This window comes from Oncorhynchus mykiss, chromosome 10, assembly GCF_013265735.2.
Source record: "Oncorhynchus mykiss isolate Arlee chromosome 10, USDA_OmykA_1.1, whole genome shotgun sequence".
Lineage (NCBI taxonomy): Eukaryota > Metazoa > Chordata > Actinopteri > Salmoniformes > Salmonidae > Oncorhynchus > Oncorhynchus mykiss.
In genome coordinates this window covers 83,175,537-83,193,036 of record NC_048574.1, presented here as the reverse complement: position 1 = coordinate 83,193,036, position 17,500 = coordinate 83,175,537, and the positions used below count along the sequence as shown (strand labels likewise).

The 17,500-nt window shown below is 44.9% G+C and overlaps 1 protein-coding gene across 2 annotated transcripts in view; it reads left to right on the top strand.

Annotated features, from left to right (window-relative positions):
* Positions 1–17,500, top strand: part of slit2 (slit homolog 2 (Drosophila)) — a 254,549-nt gene that overhangs the window by 207,238 nt on the left and 29,811 nt on the right. For both annotated transcript variants that reach the window (XM_036934274.1, XM_036934273.1), the window contains exons 23-27: positions 2,803–2,874; positions 3,645–3,716; positions 7,611–7,774; positions 11,679–11,803; positions 15,145–15,242. In XM_036934274.1, the coding sequence (XP_036790169.1) occupies positions 2,803–2,874; positions 3,645–3,716; positions 7,611–7,774; positions 11,679–11,803; positions 15,145–15,242 (531 nt within the window). The remainder of the gene's footprint in view (positions 1–2,802; positions 2,875–3,644; positions 3,717–7,610; positions 7,775–11,678; positions 11,804–15,144; positions 15,243–17,500) is intronic.

Below are 17,500 nucleotides of genomic sequence, written 5' to 3'. Positions count from 1 at the left end.
AAAGATATGATCCATTACAGTACCTGAGAATATAGACTGACCAGGTGAAAGATATGATCCATTACAGTACCTGAGAATATAGACTGACCAGGTGAAAGATATGATCCATTACAGTACCTGAGAATATAGACTGACCAGGTGAAAGATATGATCAATTACAGTACCTGAGAACTTTAACCCCTAACCCCATATAGACTGACCAGGTGAAAGATATGATCCATTACAGTACCTGAGAATATAGACTGACCAGGTGAAAGATATGATCCATTACAGAACCTGAGAACTTTAACCCCTAACCCCATATAGACTGACCAGGTGAAAGATATGATCCATTACAGTACCTGAGAATATAGACTGACCAGGTGAAAGATATGATCAATTACAGTACCTGAGAATATAGACTGACCAGGTTAAAGAAATGATCCATTACAGTACCTGAGAATATAGACTGACCAGGTGAAAGAAATGATCCATTACAGTACCTGAGAATATAGACTGACCAGGTGAAAGATATGATTTAATTACAGTACCTGAGAATATAGACTGACCAGGTGAAAGATATGATTTAATTACAGTACCTGAGAATATAGACTGACCAGGTGAAAGATATGATTTAATTACAGTACCTGAGAATATAGACTGACCAGGTGAAAGATATGATCAATTACAGTACCTGAGAATATAGACTGACCAGGTGAAAGATATGATCCATTACAGTACCTGAGAATATAGACTGACCAGGTGAAATATATGATCCATTACAGTACCTGAGAATATAGACTGACCAGGTGAAAGATATGATTTAATTACAGTACCTGAGAATATAGACTGACCAGGTGAAAGATATGATTTAATTACAGTACCTGAGAATATAGACTGACCAGGTGAAAGATATGATTTAATTACAGTACCTGAGAATATAGACTGACCAGGTGAAAGATATGATCCATTACAGTACCTGAGAATATAGACTGACCAGGTGAAATATATGATCCATTACAGTACCTGAGAATATAGACTGACCAGGTGAAAGATATGATTTAATTACAGTACCTGAGAATATAGACTGACCAGGTGAAAGATATGATTTAATTACAGTACCTGAGAATATAGACTGACCAGGTGAAAGATATGATTTAATTACAGTACCTGAGAATATAGACTGACCAGGTGAAAGATATGATCCATTACAGTACCTGAGAATATAGACTGACCAGGTGAAAGATATGATCCATTACAGTACCTGAGAATATAGACTGACCAGGTGAAAGATATGATTAATTACAGTACCTGAGAATATAGACTGACCAGGTTAAAGATATGATCCATTACAGTACCTGAGAATATAGACTGACCAGGTGAAAGATATGATCAATTACAGTACCTGAGAATATAGACTGACCAGGTGAAAGATATGATTTAATTACAGTACCTGAGAATATAGACTGACCAGGTGAAAGAAATGATCAATTACAGTACCTGAGAATACAGACTGACCAGGTGAAAGAAATGATCCATTACAGTACCTGAGAATATAGACTGACCAGGTGAAAGATATGATCCATTACAGTACCTGAGAATATAGACTGACCAGGTGAAAGATATGATCCATTACAGTACCTGAGAATATAGACTGACCAGGTGAAAGATATGATCCATTACAGTACCTGAGAATATAGACTGACCAGGTGAAAGATATGATCAATTACAGTACCTGAGAATATAGACTGACCAGGTGAAAGATATGATCCATTACAGTACCTGAGAATATAGACTGACCAGGTGAAAGATATGATCAATTACAGTACCTGAGAATATAGACCGACCAGGTGAATCCAGGTGAAAGCTATGATCCCTTATTGATGTCACCTGTTAAATCCACTTCAATCAGTGTAGATGAAGGGGAGGAGACATGTAGATGAAGGGGAGGAGACATGTAGATGAAGGGGAGGAGACATGTAGATGAAGGAGAGGAGACATGTAGATGACGGGGAGGAGACATGTAGATGAAGGGGAGGAGACATGTAGATGAAGGGGAGGAGACATGTAGATGAAGGGGAGGAGACATGTAGATGAAGGGGAGGAGACATGTAGATGAAGGGGAGGAGACATGTAGATGAAGGGGAGGAGACATGTAGATGAATGGGAGGAGACATGTAGATGAAGGGGAGGAGACATGTAGATGAAGGGGAGGAGACATGTAGATGAAGGAGAGGAGACATGTAGATGACGGGGAGGAGACATGTAGATGAAGGAGAGGAGACATGTAGATGACGGGGAGGAGACATGTAGATGACGGGGAGGAGACATGTAGATGAAGGAGAGGAGACATGTAGATGACGGGGAGGAGACATGTAGATGAAGGGGAGGAGACATGTAGATGAAGGGGAGGAGACATGTAGATGACGGGGAGGAGACATGTAGATGAAGGGGAGGAGACGGGTTAAGGAAGGATGTTTCATAGGGGGGGGGGGGGGTATGGTAGTAGGTGCCAGGCCTAGCTGTTTGATTCAAGAACTGCAACGCTGCTGGGTTTTTAAAGCTGTGTATCAAAGAATGGTCCACCACCCAAAGGACATCCAGCCAACTTTACACAACTTGAGGGAAGCGTTGGAGTCAACATGGGCCAGCATCCCTGGGGAACGCTTTCAACACCTTGTAGAGTCCCTGCCCCGACGAATTGAGGCTGTTCTGAGGGCAAACAGGGGCGGGCCACACAATATTAGGAAGGTGTTCCTAATGTTTTGTACACTCAGCAAGGCTGTCTGTAGTGTGTTTTAACGTGTCTCTCTGTGTGTGTAGAATCCTAAGCTACAACCGTTTGAGGTGCGTACCAGTCAGGGCCTTCGATGGACTCAAGTCTCTACGGTTACTGTGAGTATCCGTGGTATCTATGGAACTAGATGACCTGCCGTTGTGTGTGTCTGTATGTCGCCATGGTAACCTGTTGTTTTGTGTTTGTAGGTCTCCATGGTAACTTGTTGTTTCGTGTCTGTATGTCTCCATGGTAACAGTTGTTTCGTGTCTGTATGTCTCCATGGTAACCTGGTGTTGTGTGTCTGTAGGTCCCCATGGTAACCTGATGTTGTGTGTCTGTAGGTCCCCATGGTAACCTGTTGTTGCGTGTCTGGACGTCCCCATGGTAACCTGTTGTTTTGTGTCTGTAGGTCCCCATGGTAACCTGTTGTTGCGTGTCTGTAGGTGTCTACGGTAACCTGTTGTTGCGTGTCTGTAGGTCCCCATGGTAACCTGGTGTTGTGTGTCTGTAGGTCCCCATGGTAACCTGTTGTTGTGTGTCTGTAGGTGTCTACAGTAACCTGTTGTTGTGTGTCTGTAGGTCCCCATGGTAACCTGGTGTTGTGTGTCTGTAGGTCCCCATGGTAACCTGTTGTTGTGTGTCTGTAGGTGTCTACAGGTAACCTGTTGTTTTGTGTCTGTAGGTCCCCATGGTAACCTGTTGTTGCGTGTCTGTAGGTGTCTACGGTAACCTGTTGTTGCGTGTCTGTAGGTCCCCATGGTAACCTGGTGTTGTGTGTCTGTAGGTCCCCATGGTAACCTGTTGTTGTGTGTCTGTAGGTGTCTACAGTAACCTGTTGTTGTGTGTCTGTAGGTCCCCATGGTAACCTGTTGTTGTGTGTCTGTAGGTCTCTCCATGGAAACGACATATCTGTGATACCGGAGGGAGCTTTCAAAGACCTGGACTCGCTCTCTCACCTGTGAGTAACACAAACGCATTAATTAGGATAATATAGACCTGGCCTCGCTCTCTCACCTGTGAGTAACACAAACGCATTAATTAGGATAATATAGACCTGGCCTCGCTCTCTCACCTGTGAGTAACACAAACGCATTAATTAGGATAATATAGACCTGGCCTCGCTCTCTCACCTGTGAGTAACACAAACGCATTAATTAGGATAATATAGACCTGGCCTCGCTCTCTCACCTGTGAGTAACACAAACGCATTAATTAGGATAATATAGACCTGGCCTCGCTCTCTCACCTGTGAGTAACACAAACGCATTAATTAGGATAATATAGACCTGGCCTCGCTCTCTCACCTGTGAGTAACACAAACGCATTAATTAGGATAATATAGACCTGGCCACAAACGCATGCACACACCACTCATTGATGTCTATACAACAACGACAAGCCACCTGCTGTTTTGTTAGACTTCAGTGCGGCTCTTGACATTATCGATCAATGTCTGCTGCTGGAAAAACATATGTGTTATGGTTTTACACCCCCTGCTATAATGTGGATAAATAATTACCTGTCTGACAGAACACAGAGGGTGTTATGGTTTTACACCCCCTGCTATAATGTGGATAAATAATTACCTGTCTGACAGAACACAGAGGGTGTTATGGTTTTACACCCCCTGCTATAATGTGGATAAATAATTACCTGTCTGACAGAACACAGAGGGTGTTATGGCTTTACACCCCCTGCTATAATGTGGATAAAGAGTTACCTGTCTGACAGAACACAGAGGGTGTTATGGTTTTACACCCCTTGCTATAATGTGGATAAATAATTACCTGTCTGACAGAACACAGAGGGTGTTATGGCTTTACACCCCTGCTATAATGTGGATAAAGAGTTACCTGTCTGACAGAACACAGAGGGTGTTATGGCTTTACACCCCTTGCTATAATGTGGATAAATAATTACCTGTCTGACAGAACACAGAGGGTGTTATGGCTTTACACCCCCCTGCTATAATGTAGATGAAGAGTTACCTGTCTAACAGAACACAGAGGGTGTTATGGCTTTACACCCCCTGCTATAATGTGGATAAAGAGTTACCTGTCTAACAGAACACAGAGGGTGTTATGGCTTTACACCCCCTGCTATAATGTGGATGAAGAGTTATCTGTCTAACAGACCACAGAGGGTGTTATGGCTTTACACCCCCTGCTATAATGTGGATAAAGAGTTATCTGTCTAACAGACCAGAGGGTGTTCTTTAATGGAAGCCTCTACAACATAATCCAGGTTGAATCAGGCATTCCCCAGGGCAGCTGTCTAGGACCCTTACTTTATAAAATCTTTACTAGTGACATGCCGCATGCCCTTCTGAAACATCACTATCAACAAGGCAGGTCCTACAGGTCCTAGTTTCTACCTTCTGAAACATCACTATCAACAAGGCAGGTCCTACAGGCCCTAGTTTCTACCTTCTGAAACATCACTATCAACAAGGCAGGTCCTACAGGTCCTAGTTTCTACCTTCTGAAACATCACTATCAACAAGGCAGGTCCTACAGGCCCTAGTTTCTACCTTCTGAAACATCACTATCAACAAGGCAGGTCCTACAGGTCCTAGTTTCTACCTTCTGAAACATCACTATCAACAAGGCAGGTCCTACAGGTCCTAGTTTCTACCTTCTGAAACATCACTATCAACAAGGCAGGTCCTATAGGCCCTAGTTTCTACCTTCTGAAACATCACTATCAACAAGGCAGGTCCTACAGGTCCTAGTTTCTACCTTCTGAAACATCACTATCAACAAGGCAGGTCATACAGGCCCTAGTTTCTACCTTCTGAAACATCACTATCAACAAGGCAGGTCCTACAGGTCCTAGTTTCTACCTTCTGAAACATCACTATCAACAAGGCAGGTCCTACAGGCCCTAGTTTCTACCTTCTGAAACATCACTATCAACAAGGCAGGTCATACAGGCCCTAGTTTCTACCTTCTGAAACATCACTATCAACAAGGCAGGTCCTACAGGTCCTAGTTTCTACCTTCTGAAACATCACTATCAACAAGGCAGGTCCTACAGGTCCTAGTTTCTACCTTCTTAACATCACTATCAACAAGGCAGGTCCTACAGGCCCTAGTTTCTACCTTCTTAACAACACTCTCAACAAGGCAGGTCCTACAGGCACCTAGTTTCTACGTTCTTAAAAGCACTATCAACAAGGTAGGTCCTACAGGCCCTTGTTTCTACCTTCTTAACAACACTATCAACAAGGCAGGTCCTACAGGCCCTAGTTTCTACCTTCTTAACAACACTATCAACAAGGCAGGTCCTACAGGCCCTAGTTTCTACCTTCTTAACAACACTATCAACAAGGCAGGTCCTACAGGTCCTAGTTTCTACCTTCTGAAACATCACTATCAACAAGGCAGGTCCTACAGGCCCTAGTTTCTACCTTCTGAAACATCACTATCAACGAGGCAGGTCCTACAGGCCCTGGTTTCTACCTTCTTAACAGCACTATCAACAAGGCAGGTCCTACAGGCCCTAGTTTCTACCTTCTTAACAACACTCTCAACAAGGTAGGTCCTACAGGCCCTAGTTTCTACGTTCTTAAAAGCACTATCAACAAGGCAGGTCCTACAGGCCCTAGTTTCTACCTTCTTAACAACACTCTCAACAAGGTAGGTCCTACAGGCCCTAGTTTCTACGTTCTTAAAAGCACTATCAACAAGGCAGGTCCTACAGGCCCTAGTTTCTACCTTCTTAACAACACTATCAACAAGGCAGGTCCTACAGGCCCTAGTTTCTACCTTCTTAACAACACTATCAACAAGGCAGGTCCTACAGGCCCTAGTTTCTACCTTCTTAACAACACTATCAACAAGGCAGGTCCTACAGGCCCTAGTTTCTACCTTCTTAACAACACTATCAACAAGGCAGGTCCTACTGGCCCTAATTTTGTCACACCTGGACTACTGTTGAGTCGTGTGGTCAGGTGCCACAAAAAAGGACTTTGAAATTGTCTCAGAACAGGGCAGCACGGCTGGCCCTTGGATGAACACAGAGAGCTAACATTAATAATATGCATGTCAATCTCTCCTGGCTCAAAGTGGAGGAGAGATTGACTGCATCTCTTCTCATTATAAACCCCAGGAAGGGTAGCTGCTGCCTTGGTAGATAGAGATCCCATAATAAACCCCAGGAAGAGTAGCTGCTGCCTTGGTAGATAGATATCCCATAATAAACCCCATGAAGAGTAGCTGCTGCCTTGGTAGATAGATATCCCATAATAAACCCCAGGAAGAGTAGCTGCTGCCTTGGTAGATAGAGATCCCATAATAAACCCCAGGAAGAGTAGCTGCTGCCTTGGTAGATAGATATCCCATGAAGAGTAGCTTCTGCCTTGGTAGATAGATATCCCATAATAAACCCCATGAAGAGTAGCTTCTGCCTTGGTAGATAGAGATCCCATAATAAACCCCAGGAAGAGTAGCTGCTGTCTTGGTAGATAGAGATCCCATAATAAACCCCAGGAAGAGTAGCTTCTGCCTTGGTAGATAGAGATCCCATAATAAACCCCAGGAAGAGTAGCTGCTGTCTTGGTAGATAGAGATCCTTAATAAATACTTATACTAATAAACACACATTGAAATTCACACATGCACTGGATGTATCCCGATATTAAGTGTGTGTGTGTGTGTGTGTGTGTGTGTGTGTGTGTGTGTGTGTGTGTGTGTGTGTGTGTGTGTGTGTGTGTGTGTGTGTGTGTGTGTGTGTGTGTGTGTGTGTGTGTGTGTGTGTGTGTGTGTGTGTGTGTGTGTGTGTGTGTGCGTGCGTGCGTGCGTGCGTGCGTGCGTGCGTGCGTGCGTGCGTGCGTGTGTGTGTGTGTGTGCAGGGCTCTGGGGGCCAACCCCCTATACTGTGACTGTAGGATGCAGTGGCTGTCTGACTGGGTGCAGAGTGGGTATAGGGAACCGGGTATCGCCCGCTGTGCCGGTCCTGGAGACATGACAGACAAACTACTGCTGACCACACCGTCCAAGAAGTTCACCTGCACAGGTAACACACACCTTACACACACACACACACCTTATACACACACATCTTATATACACACACACACAGACAAACACACACACACACACTTACAAACACACACACACACTCCCACACACTCACACACACTTGCGGAGTGCTCTTAAAGGAGACCACCAGTTGCCATAGATATTGTTGTCCACCAACTAGTGGACTAAAAATACACACAGTCTATAAAGTTCATTATTAAAACATTAACAGTCTATAAAGTTCATTATTAAAACATTAAGTCCATAAAGTTCATTATTAAAACATGAACAGTCCATAAAGTTCATTATTAAAACATTAACAGTCTATAAAGTTCATTATTAAAACATTAAGTCCATAAAGTTCATTATTAAAACATGAACAGTCTATAAAGTTCATTATTAAAACATTAACAGTCTATAAAGTTCATTATTAAAACATTAACAGTCTATAAAGTTCATTATTAAAACATTAACAGTCTATAAAGTTCATTATTAAAACAATAACAGTCTATAAAGTTCATTATTAAAACATTAACAGTCTATAAAGTTCATTATTAAAACATTAACAGTCTATAAAGTTCATTATTAAAACAATAACAGTCTATAAAGTTCATTATTAAAACATTAACAGTCTATAAAGTTCATCATTAAAACATTAACAGTCTATAAAGTTCATTATTAAAACAATAACAGTCTATAAAGTTCATTATTAAAACATTAACAGTCTATAAAGTCCATTATTAAAACATTAACAGTCTATAAAGTTCATTATTAAAAACATTAAGTCTATAAAGTTCATTATTAAATTGTTTACAGTCTATAAAGTTCATTAATAAAACAATAACAGTCTATAAAGTTCACAATTAAATCGTTAACAGTCTATAAAGTTCATTATTAAATCGTTAACAGTCTATAAAGTTCATTATTAAATCGTTAACAGTCTATAAAGTTCATTATTAAATTGTTTACAGTCTATAAAGTTCATTAATAAAACAATAACAGTCTATAAAGTTCATTATTAAAACAATAACAGTCTATAAAGTTCATTATTAAATCGTTAACAGTCTATAAAGTTCATTATTAAATCGTTAACAGTCTATAAAGTTCATTAATAAAACAATAACAGTCTATAAAGTTCATTATTAAAACAATAACAGTCTATAAAGTTCATTATTAAATCGTTAACAGTCTATAAAGTTCATTATTAAAAACATTAACAGTCTATAAAGTTCACAATTAAATCGTTAACAGTCTATAAAGTTTATTATTCAAAACATTAAGTCTATAAAGTTCATTATTAAATCGTTAACAGTCTATAAAGTTTATTATTAAATCGTTAACAGTCTATAAAGTTCATTATTAAATCGTTAACAGTCTATAAAGTTCATTATTAAAACATTAACAGTCTATAAAGTTCATTATTAAAACATTAACAGTCTATAAAGTTCATTATTAAAACAATAACAGTCTATAAAGTTCATTATTAAAACATTAACAGTCTATAAAGTCCATTATTAAAACATTAACAGTCTATAAAGTTCATTATTAAAAACATTAAGTCTATAAAGTTCATTATTAAATCGTTAACAGTCTATAAAGTTCATTATTAAATCGTTAACAGTCAATAAAGTTTATTATTCAAAACATCTCGTCCTTTTTATTAACATATGCGTAATATCTTCCTGGTTTGATTGACGACATTGTAGACGTCCCCGGGCCTTGTGGTCTTCTCGTGCCAGGTAAAGTAGCCAATCACATCCGAGTACTACCCCCTTGGTCCCGCCTCCCCAAGTCCCTTCAGCCAATCCCAGCCCAGTGCCTGAACCCTGACCTCTGACCTGAATGCTCCTCTCTCTCCTCTGTCAGTCCCAGTGTGTAGACCTCCATACTGCTGTTATGAACCAATCAGCCTCCAGTGTGTAGACCTCCATACTGTCATGAACCAATCAGCCTCCAGTGTGTAGACCTCCATACTGTCATGAACCAATCAGCCTCCAGTGTGTAGACCTCCATACTGTCATGAACCAATCAGCCTCGAGTGTGTAGACCTCCATACTGTTATGAACCAATCAGCCTCCAGTGTGTAGACCTCCATACTGTCATGAACCAATCAGCCTCCAGTGTGTAGACCTCCATACTGTCATGAACCAATCAGAATAGAGCTCCTGTCTATAGTAGTGTACAATATAGGGAATAGGGCTCTGGTCTATAGTAGTGCCACTATATAGGGAATAGGGCTCTGGTCTATAGTAGTACCACTATATAGGGAATAGGGCTCTGGTCACTAGTAGTGTACTATATAGGGAATAGGGCTCTGGTCTATAGTAGTACCACTATATAGGGAATAGGGCTCTGGTCTATAGTAGTACCACTATATAGGGAATAGGGCTCTGGTCACTAGTAGTTCACTATTTAGGGAATAGGGCTCTGGTCTATAGTAGTACCACTATATAGGGAATAGGGCTCTGGTCTAAAGTAGTGTACTATATAGGGAATAGGGCTCTGGTCTATAGAGAATAGGGTGCCATTTGGGACAGAAACAGTGTGTGTGATTATTAAGTCTCGTGAAAAACTTGTGCAGGACTTTCTCTGAATGTAGCTGTGTACAGTATATATTAGTGTTGTACTGTGTGTGTGGATGGGGGGCTGTGTACAGTATATATTAGTGTTGTACTGTGTGTGTGGATGGGTGGCTGTGTACAGTATATATTAGTGTTGTACTGTGTGTGTGGATGGGGGGCTGTGTACAGTATATATTAGTGTTGTACTGTGTGTGTGGATGGGGGGGCTGTGTACAGTATATATTAGTGTTGTACTGTGTGTGTGGATGGGGGGCTGTGTACAGTATATATTAGTGTTGTACTGTGTGTGTGGATGGGTGGCTGTGTACAGTATATATTAGTGTTGTACTGTGTGTGTGGATGGGGGGCTGTGTACAGTATATATTAGTGTTGTACTGTGTGTGTGGATGGGGGGCTGTGTACAGTATATATTAGTGTTGTACTGTGTGTGTGGATGGGTGGCTGTGTACAGTATATATTAGTGTTGTACTGTGTGTGGATGGGGGGCTGTGTACAGTATATATTAGTGTTGTACTGTGTGTGTGGATGGGTGGCTGTGTACAGTATATATTAGTGTTGTACTGTGTGTGTGGATGGGTGGCTGTGTACAGTATATATTAGTGGTGTACTGTGTGTGGATGGGGGGCTGTGTACAGTATATATTAGTGTTGTACTGTGTGTGTGGATGGGTGGCTGTGTACAGTATATATTAGTGTTGTACTGTGTGTGTGGATGGGTGGCTGTGTACAGTATATATTAGTGTTGTACTGTGTGTGTGGATGGGTGGCTGTGTACAGTATATATTAGTGTTGTACTGTGTGTGTGGATGGGGGGCTGTGTACAGTATATATTAGTGTTGTACTGTGTGTGTGGATGGGTGGCTGTGTACAGTATATATTAGTGTTGTACTGTGTGTGTGGATGGGGGGCTGTGTACAGTATATATTAGTGTTGTACTGTGTGTGTGGATGGGTGGCTGTGTACAGTATATATTAGTGTTGTACTGTGTGTGTGGATGGGGGGCTGTGTACAGTATATATTAGTGTTGTACTGTGTGTGTGGATGGGTGGCTGTGTACAGTATATATTAGTGTTGTACTGTGTGTGTGGATGGGGGGCTGTGTACAGTATATATTAGTGTTGTACTGTGTGTGTGGATGGGTGGCTGTGTACAGTATATATTAGTGTTGTACTGTGTGTGTGGATGGGTGGCTGTGTACAGTATATATTAGTGTTGTACTGTGTGTGTGGATGGGGGGCTGTGTACAGTATGTTGTATCAATGACTAACGGCCACAGCTTGTAGTTAGAAATCTATTTCTGTTCTGTGTCTAAATGCAGGTCCTCTAGATTTGAGTATCCAGGCGAAGTGTGACCCGTGTCTCTCCAACCCCTGTCACAACGACGGTACCTGCTCCAACCATCCCGTCACCTTCTACCGCTGTAGCTGCCCCTACGGATTCAAGGTACTGACCCTGACCTCTAACCCTAACCCTGACCTCTAACCTCTGACCCCGTCACCTTCTACCGCTGTAGCTGCCCCTACGGATTCAAGGTACTGACCCTGACCTCTAACCTCTGACCCCGTCACCTTCTACCGCTGTAGCTGCCCCTACGGATTCAAGGTACTGACCCTGACCTCTAACCTCTAACCCCGTCACCTTCTACCGCTGTAGCTGCCCCTACGGATTCAAGGTACTGACCCTGACCTCTGACCTCTGACCCCGTCACCTTCTACCGCTGTAGCTGCCCCTACGGAATCAAGGTACTGACCCTGACCTCTAACCCTGACCTCTAACCTCTGACCCTGTCACCTTCTACCGCTGTAGCTGCCCCTACAGATTCAAGGTACTGACCCTGACCTCTGACCTCTAACCTCTGACCCCGTCACCTTCTACCGCTATAGCTGCCCCTACAGATTCAAGGTACTGACCCTGACCTCTAACCTCTAACCCTGTCACCTTCTACCGCTGTAGCTGCCCCTACGGATTCAAGGTACTGACCCTGACCTCTAACCTCTGACCCCGTCACCTTCTACCGCTGTAGCTGCCCCTACGGAATCAAGGTACTGACCCTGACCTCTGACCCTGACCTCTAACCTCTGACCCTGTCACCTTCTACCGCTGTAGCTAACCCTACAGATTCAAGGTACTGACCCTGACCTCTGACCTCTAACCTCTGACCCCGTCACCTTCTACCGCTATAGCTGCCCCTACGGATTCAAGGTACTGACCCTGACCTCTGACCTCTAACCTCTGACCCCGTCACCTTCTACCGCTATAGCTGCCCCTACTGATTCAAGGTACTGACCCTGACCTCTAACCTCTGACCCCGTCACCTTCTACCACTGTTGCTGCCCCTACGGATTCAAGGTACTGACCCTGACCTCTAACCTCTAACCTCTGACCCCATCACCTTCTACCGCTTTAGCTGCCCCTACGGATTCAAGGTACTGACCCTGACCTCTGACCTCTAACCTCTGACCCCGTCACCTTCTACCACTATAGCTGCCCCTACGGATTTAAGGTACTGACCCTGACCTCTAACCTCTGACCCCGTCACCTTCTACCGCTGTAGCTGCCCCTACGGATTCAAGGTACTGACCCTGACCTCTAACCTCTGACCCTGTCACCTTCTACCGCTGTAGCTGCCCCTACGGATTCAAGGTACTGACCCTGACCTCTAACCTCTAACCCCGTCACCTTCTACCGCTGTAGCTGCCCCTACGGATTCAAGGTACTGACCCTGACCTCTGACCTCTGACCCCGTCACCTTCTACCGCTGTAGCTGCCCCTACGGAATCAAGGTACTGACCCTGACCTCTAACCCTGACCTCTAACCTCTGACCCTGTCACCTTCTACCGCTGTAGCTGCCCCTACAGATTCAAGGTACTGACCCTGACCTCTGACCTCTAACCTCTGACCCCGTCACCTTCTACCGCTATAGCTGCCCCTACAGATTCAAGGTACTGACCCTGACCTCTAACCTCTAACCCTGTCACCTTCTACCGCTGTAGCTGCCCCTACGGATTCAAGGTACTGACCCTGACCTCTAACCTCTGACCCCGTCACCTTCTACCGCTGTAGCTGCCCCTACGGAATCAAGGTACTGACCCTGACCTCTGACCCTGACCTCTAACCTCTGACCCTGTCACCTTCTACCGCTGTAGCTAACCCTACAGATTCAAGGTACTGACCCTGACCTCTGACCTCTAACCTCTGACCCCGTCACCTTCTACCGCTATAGCTGCCCCTACGGATTCAAGGTACTGACCCTGACCTCTGACCTCTAACCTCTGACCCCGTCACCTTCTACCGCTATAGCTGCCCCTACTGATTCAAGGTACTGACCCTGACCTCTAACCTCTGACCCCGTCACCTTCTACCACTGTTGCTGCCCCTACGGATTCAAGGTACTGACCCTGACCTCTAACCTCTAACCTCTAACCCGTCACCTTCTACCGCTGTAGCTGCCCCTACGGATTCAAGGTACTGACCCTCACCTCTGACCTCTCTCTGACCCGTCACCTTCTACCGCTATAGCTGCCCCTACGGATTCAAGGTACTGACCCTGACCTCTAACCTCTAACCTCTGACCCCGTCACCTTCTACCACTGTTGCTGCCCCTACGGATTCAAGGTACTGACCCTGACCTCTAACCTCTAACCTCTGACCCCGTCACCTTCTACCGCTGTAGCTGCCCCTACGGATTCAAGGTACTGACCCTGACCTCTAACCTCTAACCTCTGACCCCGTCACCTTCTACCGCTGTAGCTGCCCCTACGGATTCAAGGTACTGACCCTCACCTCTGACCTCTCTCTGACCCGTCACCTTCTACCGCTATAGCTGCCCCTACGGATTCAAGGTACTGACCCTGACCTCTAACCCTGACCTCGAACCTCTGACCCTGTCACCTTCTACCGCTGTTGCTAACCCTACGGATTCAAGGTACTGACCCTGACCCTGACCTCTGACCCTAACCCTGACCTCTAACCTCTGACCCTGTCACCTTCTTCCGCTGTTGCTAACCCTACGGATTCAAGGTACTGACCTCTGACCCTGACCTCTAACCTCTGACCCCGACACCTTCTACCTATGCAACTGCCCCTACGGATTCAAGGTACTGACCCTGACCTCTAACCTCTGTCCTCTAACCTCTGACCCTGTCACCTTCTACCGCTGTAGCTGGGTACTGACCATGACCTCTGACCTCCAACCCTCGACCCTGACAGACTCTAGCTGCCCTTACAGATTCAAGTTACTGACCCTAACCTCCAACCCTCGACCCTGACAGACTGTAGCTGCCCCTACAGATTCAAGGTAATGACCCTGACCTCCAACCCTCGACCCTGACAGACTGTAGCTGCCCCTACAGATTCATGGTATTGAGCCTGACCTCTGACCTCCGACCCTCGACCCAGTGGGAATTCTTTCTTGTCTCTGTGATTGGGGAAGACTCTAGGTGTAAGACATCACAGGGTCAAGTAACATAGGAACGTACCACAGTCTGTATCAGTAACCTCTCTCTCTCTCTCTCCCTTTGTGTGTGTGTGTGTGTGTGTGTGTGTGTGTGTGTGTGTGTGTGTGTGTGTGTGTATGTGTGTGCGTATGGATGTGTGTGTGTGTGTGTGTGTGCGTGTGTGTGTGTGTGTGTGTGTGTGTGTGTGTGTGTGTGTGTGTGTGTGTGTGTGTGTGTGTGTGTGCGTATGGATGTGTGTGTGTGTGTGTGTGTGTGTGTGTGTGTGTGTGTGTGTGTGTGTGTGTGTGTGTGTGTGTGTGTGTGTGTGTGTGTGTGTGTGTGTGCAGGGTCAGGACTGCGAGGAACCTCTCCATGCCTGTATTGGTAACCCCTGTCAGAACGCTGGTACCTGCCATCTGAAAGAAGGGGAACGCAGTAACTCCTGGTTAGACCCCCCCCTGTCTATAGTATTAATGTGAAGGTCTGATACCCCCCCTGTCAGAACGCTGGTACCTGCCATCTGAAAGAAGGGGAACGCAGTAACTCCTGGTTAGACCCCCCCCTGTCTATAGTATTAATGTGGAGGTCTGATACCCCCCCCTGTCTATAGTATTAATGTGGAGGTCTGATACCCCCCCCCCCCTGTCTATAGTATTAATGTAGAGGTCTGATACCCCCCCTGTCTATAGTATTAATGTGGAGGTCTGATATCCCCCCTGTCTATAGTATTAATGTAGAGGTCTGATACCCCCCCCTGTCTATAGTATTAATGTAGAGGTCTGATACCCCCCCCTGTCTATAGTATTAATGTAGAGGTCTGATACCCCCCCTGTCTATAGTATTAATGTGGAGGTCTGATATCCCCCCTGTCTATAGTATTAATGTAGAGGTCTGATACCCCCCCTGTCAGAACGCTGGTACCTGCCATCTGAAAGAAGGGGAACGCAGTAACTCCTGGTTAGACCCCCCCCTGTCTATAGTATTAATGTGTAGGTCTGATACCCCCCCTGTCAGAACGCTGGTACCTGCCATCTGAAAGAAGGGGAACGCAGTAACTCCTGGTTAGACCCCCACCTGTCTATAGTATTAATGTGGAGGTCTGATACCCCCCCCTGTCTATAGTATTAATGTGGAGGTCTGATACCCCCCCCCCCTGTCTATAGTATTAATGTGGAGGTCTGATACCCCCCCTGTCAGAACGCTGGTACCTGCCATCTGAAAGAAGGGGAACGCAGTAACTCCTGGTTAGACCCCCACCTGTCTATAGTATTAATGTGGAGGTCTGATACCCCCCCCTGTCTATAGTATTAATGTGGAGGTCTGATACCCCCCCCCCCTGTCTATAGTATTAATGTGGAGGTCTGATACCCCCCCTGTCTATAGTATTAATGTGGTCTGATACCCCCCCTGTCTATAGTATTAATGTGGAGGTCTGATACCCCCCCTGTCTATAGTATTAATGTGGAGGTCTGATACCCCTCCCCCCTGTCTATAGTATTAATGTGGAGGTCTGATACCCCCCCTGTCTGTAGTATTAATGTAGAGGTCTGATACCCCCCCTGTCTATAGTATTAATGTGGAGGTCTGATACCCCCCCTGTCTGTAGTATTAATGTGGAGGTCTGATACCCCCCCTGTCTATAGTATTAATGTGGAGGTCTGATACCCCTGTAGTATTAATGTGGAGGTCTGATACCCCCCCTGTCTGTAGTATTAATGTGGAGGTCTGATACCCCCCCTGTCTATAGTATTAATGTGGAGGTCTGATATCCCCCCTGTCTATAGTATTAATGTAGGGGTCTGATACCCCCCCCCCCCTGTCTATAGTATTAATGTAGAGGTCTGATACCCCCCCCCCCTGTCTATAGTATTAATGTGGAGGTCTGATACCCCCCCCCCCCGTCTATAGTATTAATGTAGAGGTCTGATACCCCCCCCCCTGTCTATAGTATTAATGTGGAGGTCTGATACCCCCCCCCCCCTGTCTATGGTATTAATGTGGAGGTCTGATACCCCCCCTGTCTATAGTATTAATGTAGAGGTCTGATACCCCCCCTGTCTATAGTATTAATGTAGAGGTCTGAGACCCCCCCTGTCTATAGTATTAATGTGGAGGTCTGATACCCCCCCTGTCTATAGTATTAATGTGGAGGTCTGATACCCCCCCTGTCTATAGTATTAATGTGGAGGTCTGATACCCCCCCTGTCTATAGTATTAATGTGGAGGTCTGATACCCCCCCATGTCTATAGTATTAATGTAGAGGTCTGATACCCCCCCCTGTCTATAGTATTAATGTGGAGGTCTGATACCCCCCCCTGTCTATAGTATTAATGTGGAGGTCTGATACCCCCCCCCCCCTGTCTATAGTATTAATGTGGAGGTCTGATACCCCCCCCCTCCTGTCTATAGTATTAATGTGGAGGTCTGATACCCCCCCCCTCCTGTCTATAGTATTAATGTAGAGGTCTGATACCCCCCCCCCCGTCTATAGTATTAATGTGGAGGTCTGATACCCCCCCCCCCTCCTGTCTATAGTATTAATGTGGAGGTCTGATACCCCTCCCCCCTGTCTATAGTATTAATGTGGAGGTCTGATACCCCCCCCCCCTGTCTATAGTATTAATGTGGAGGTCCGATACCCCCCCTGTCTATAGTATTAATGTGGAGGTCTGATATCCCCCCTGTCTATAGTATTAATGTGG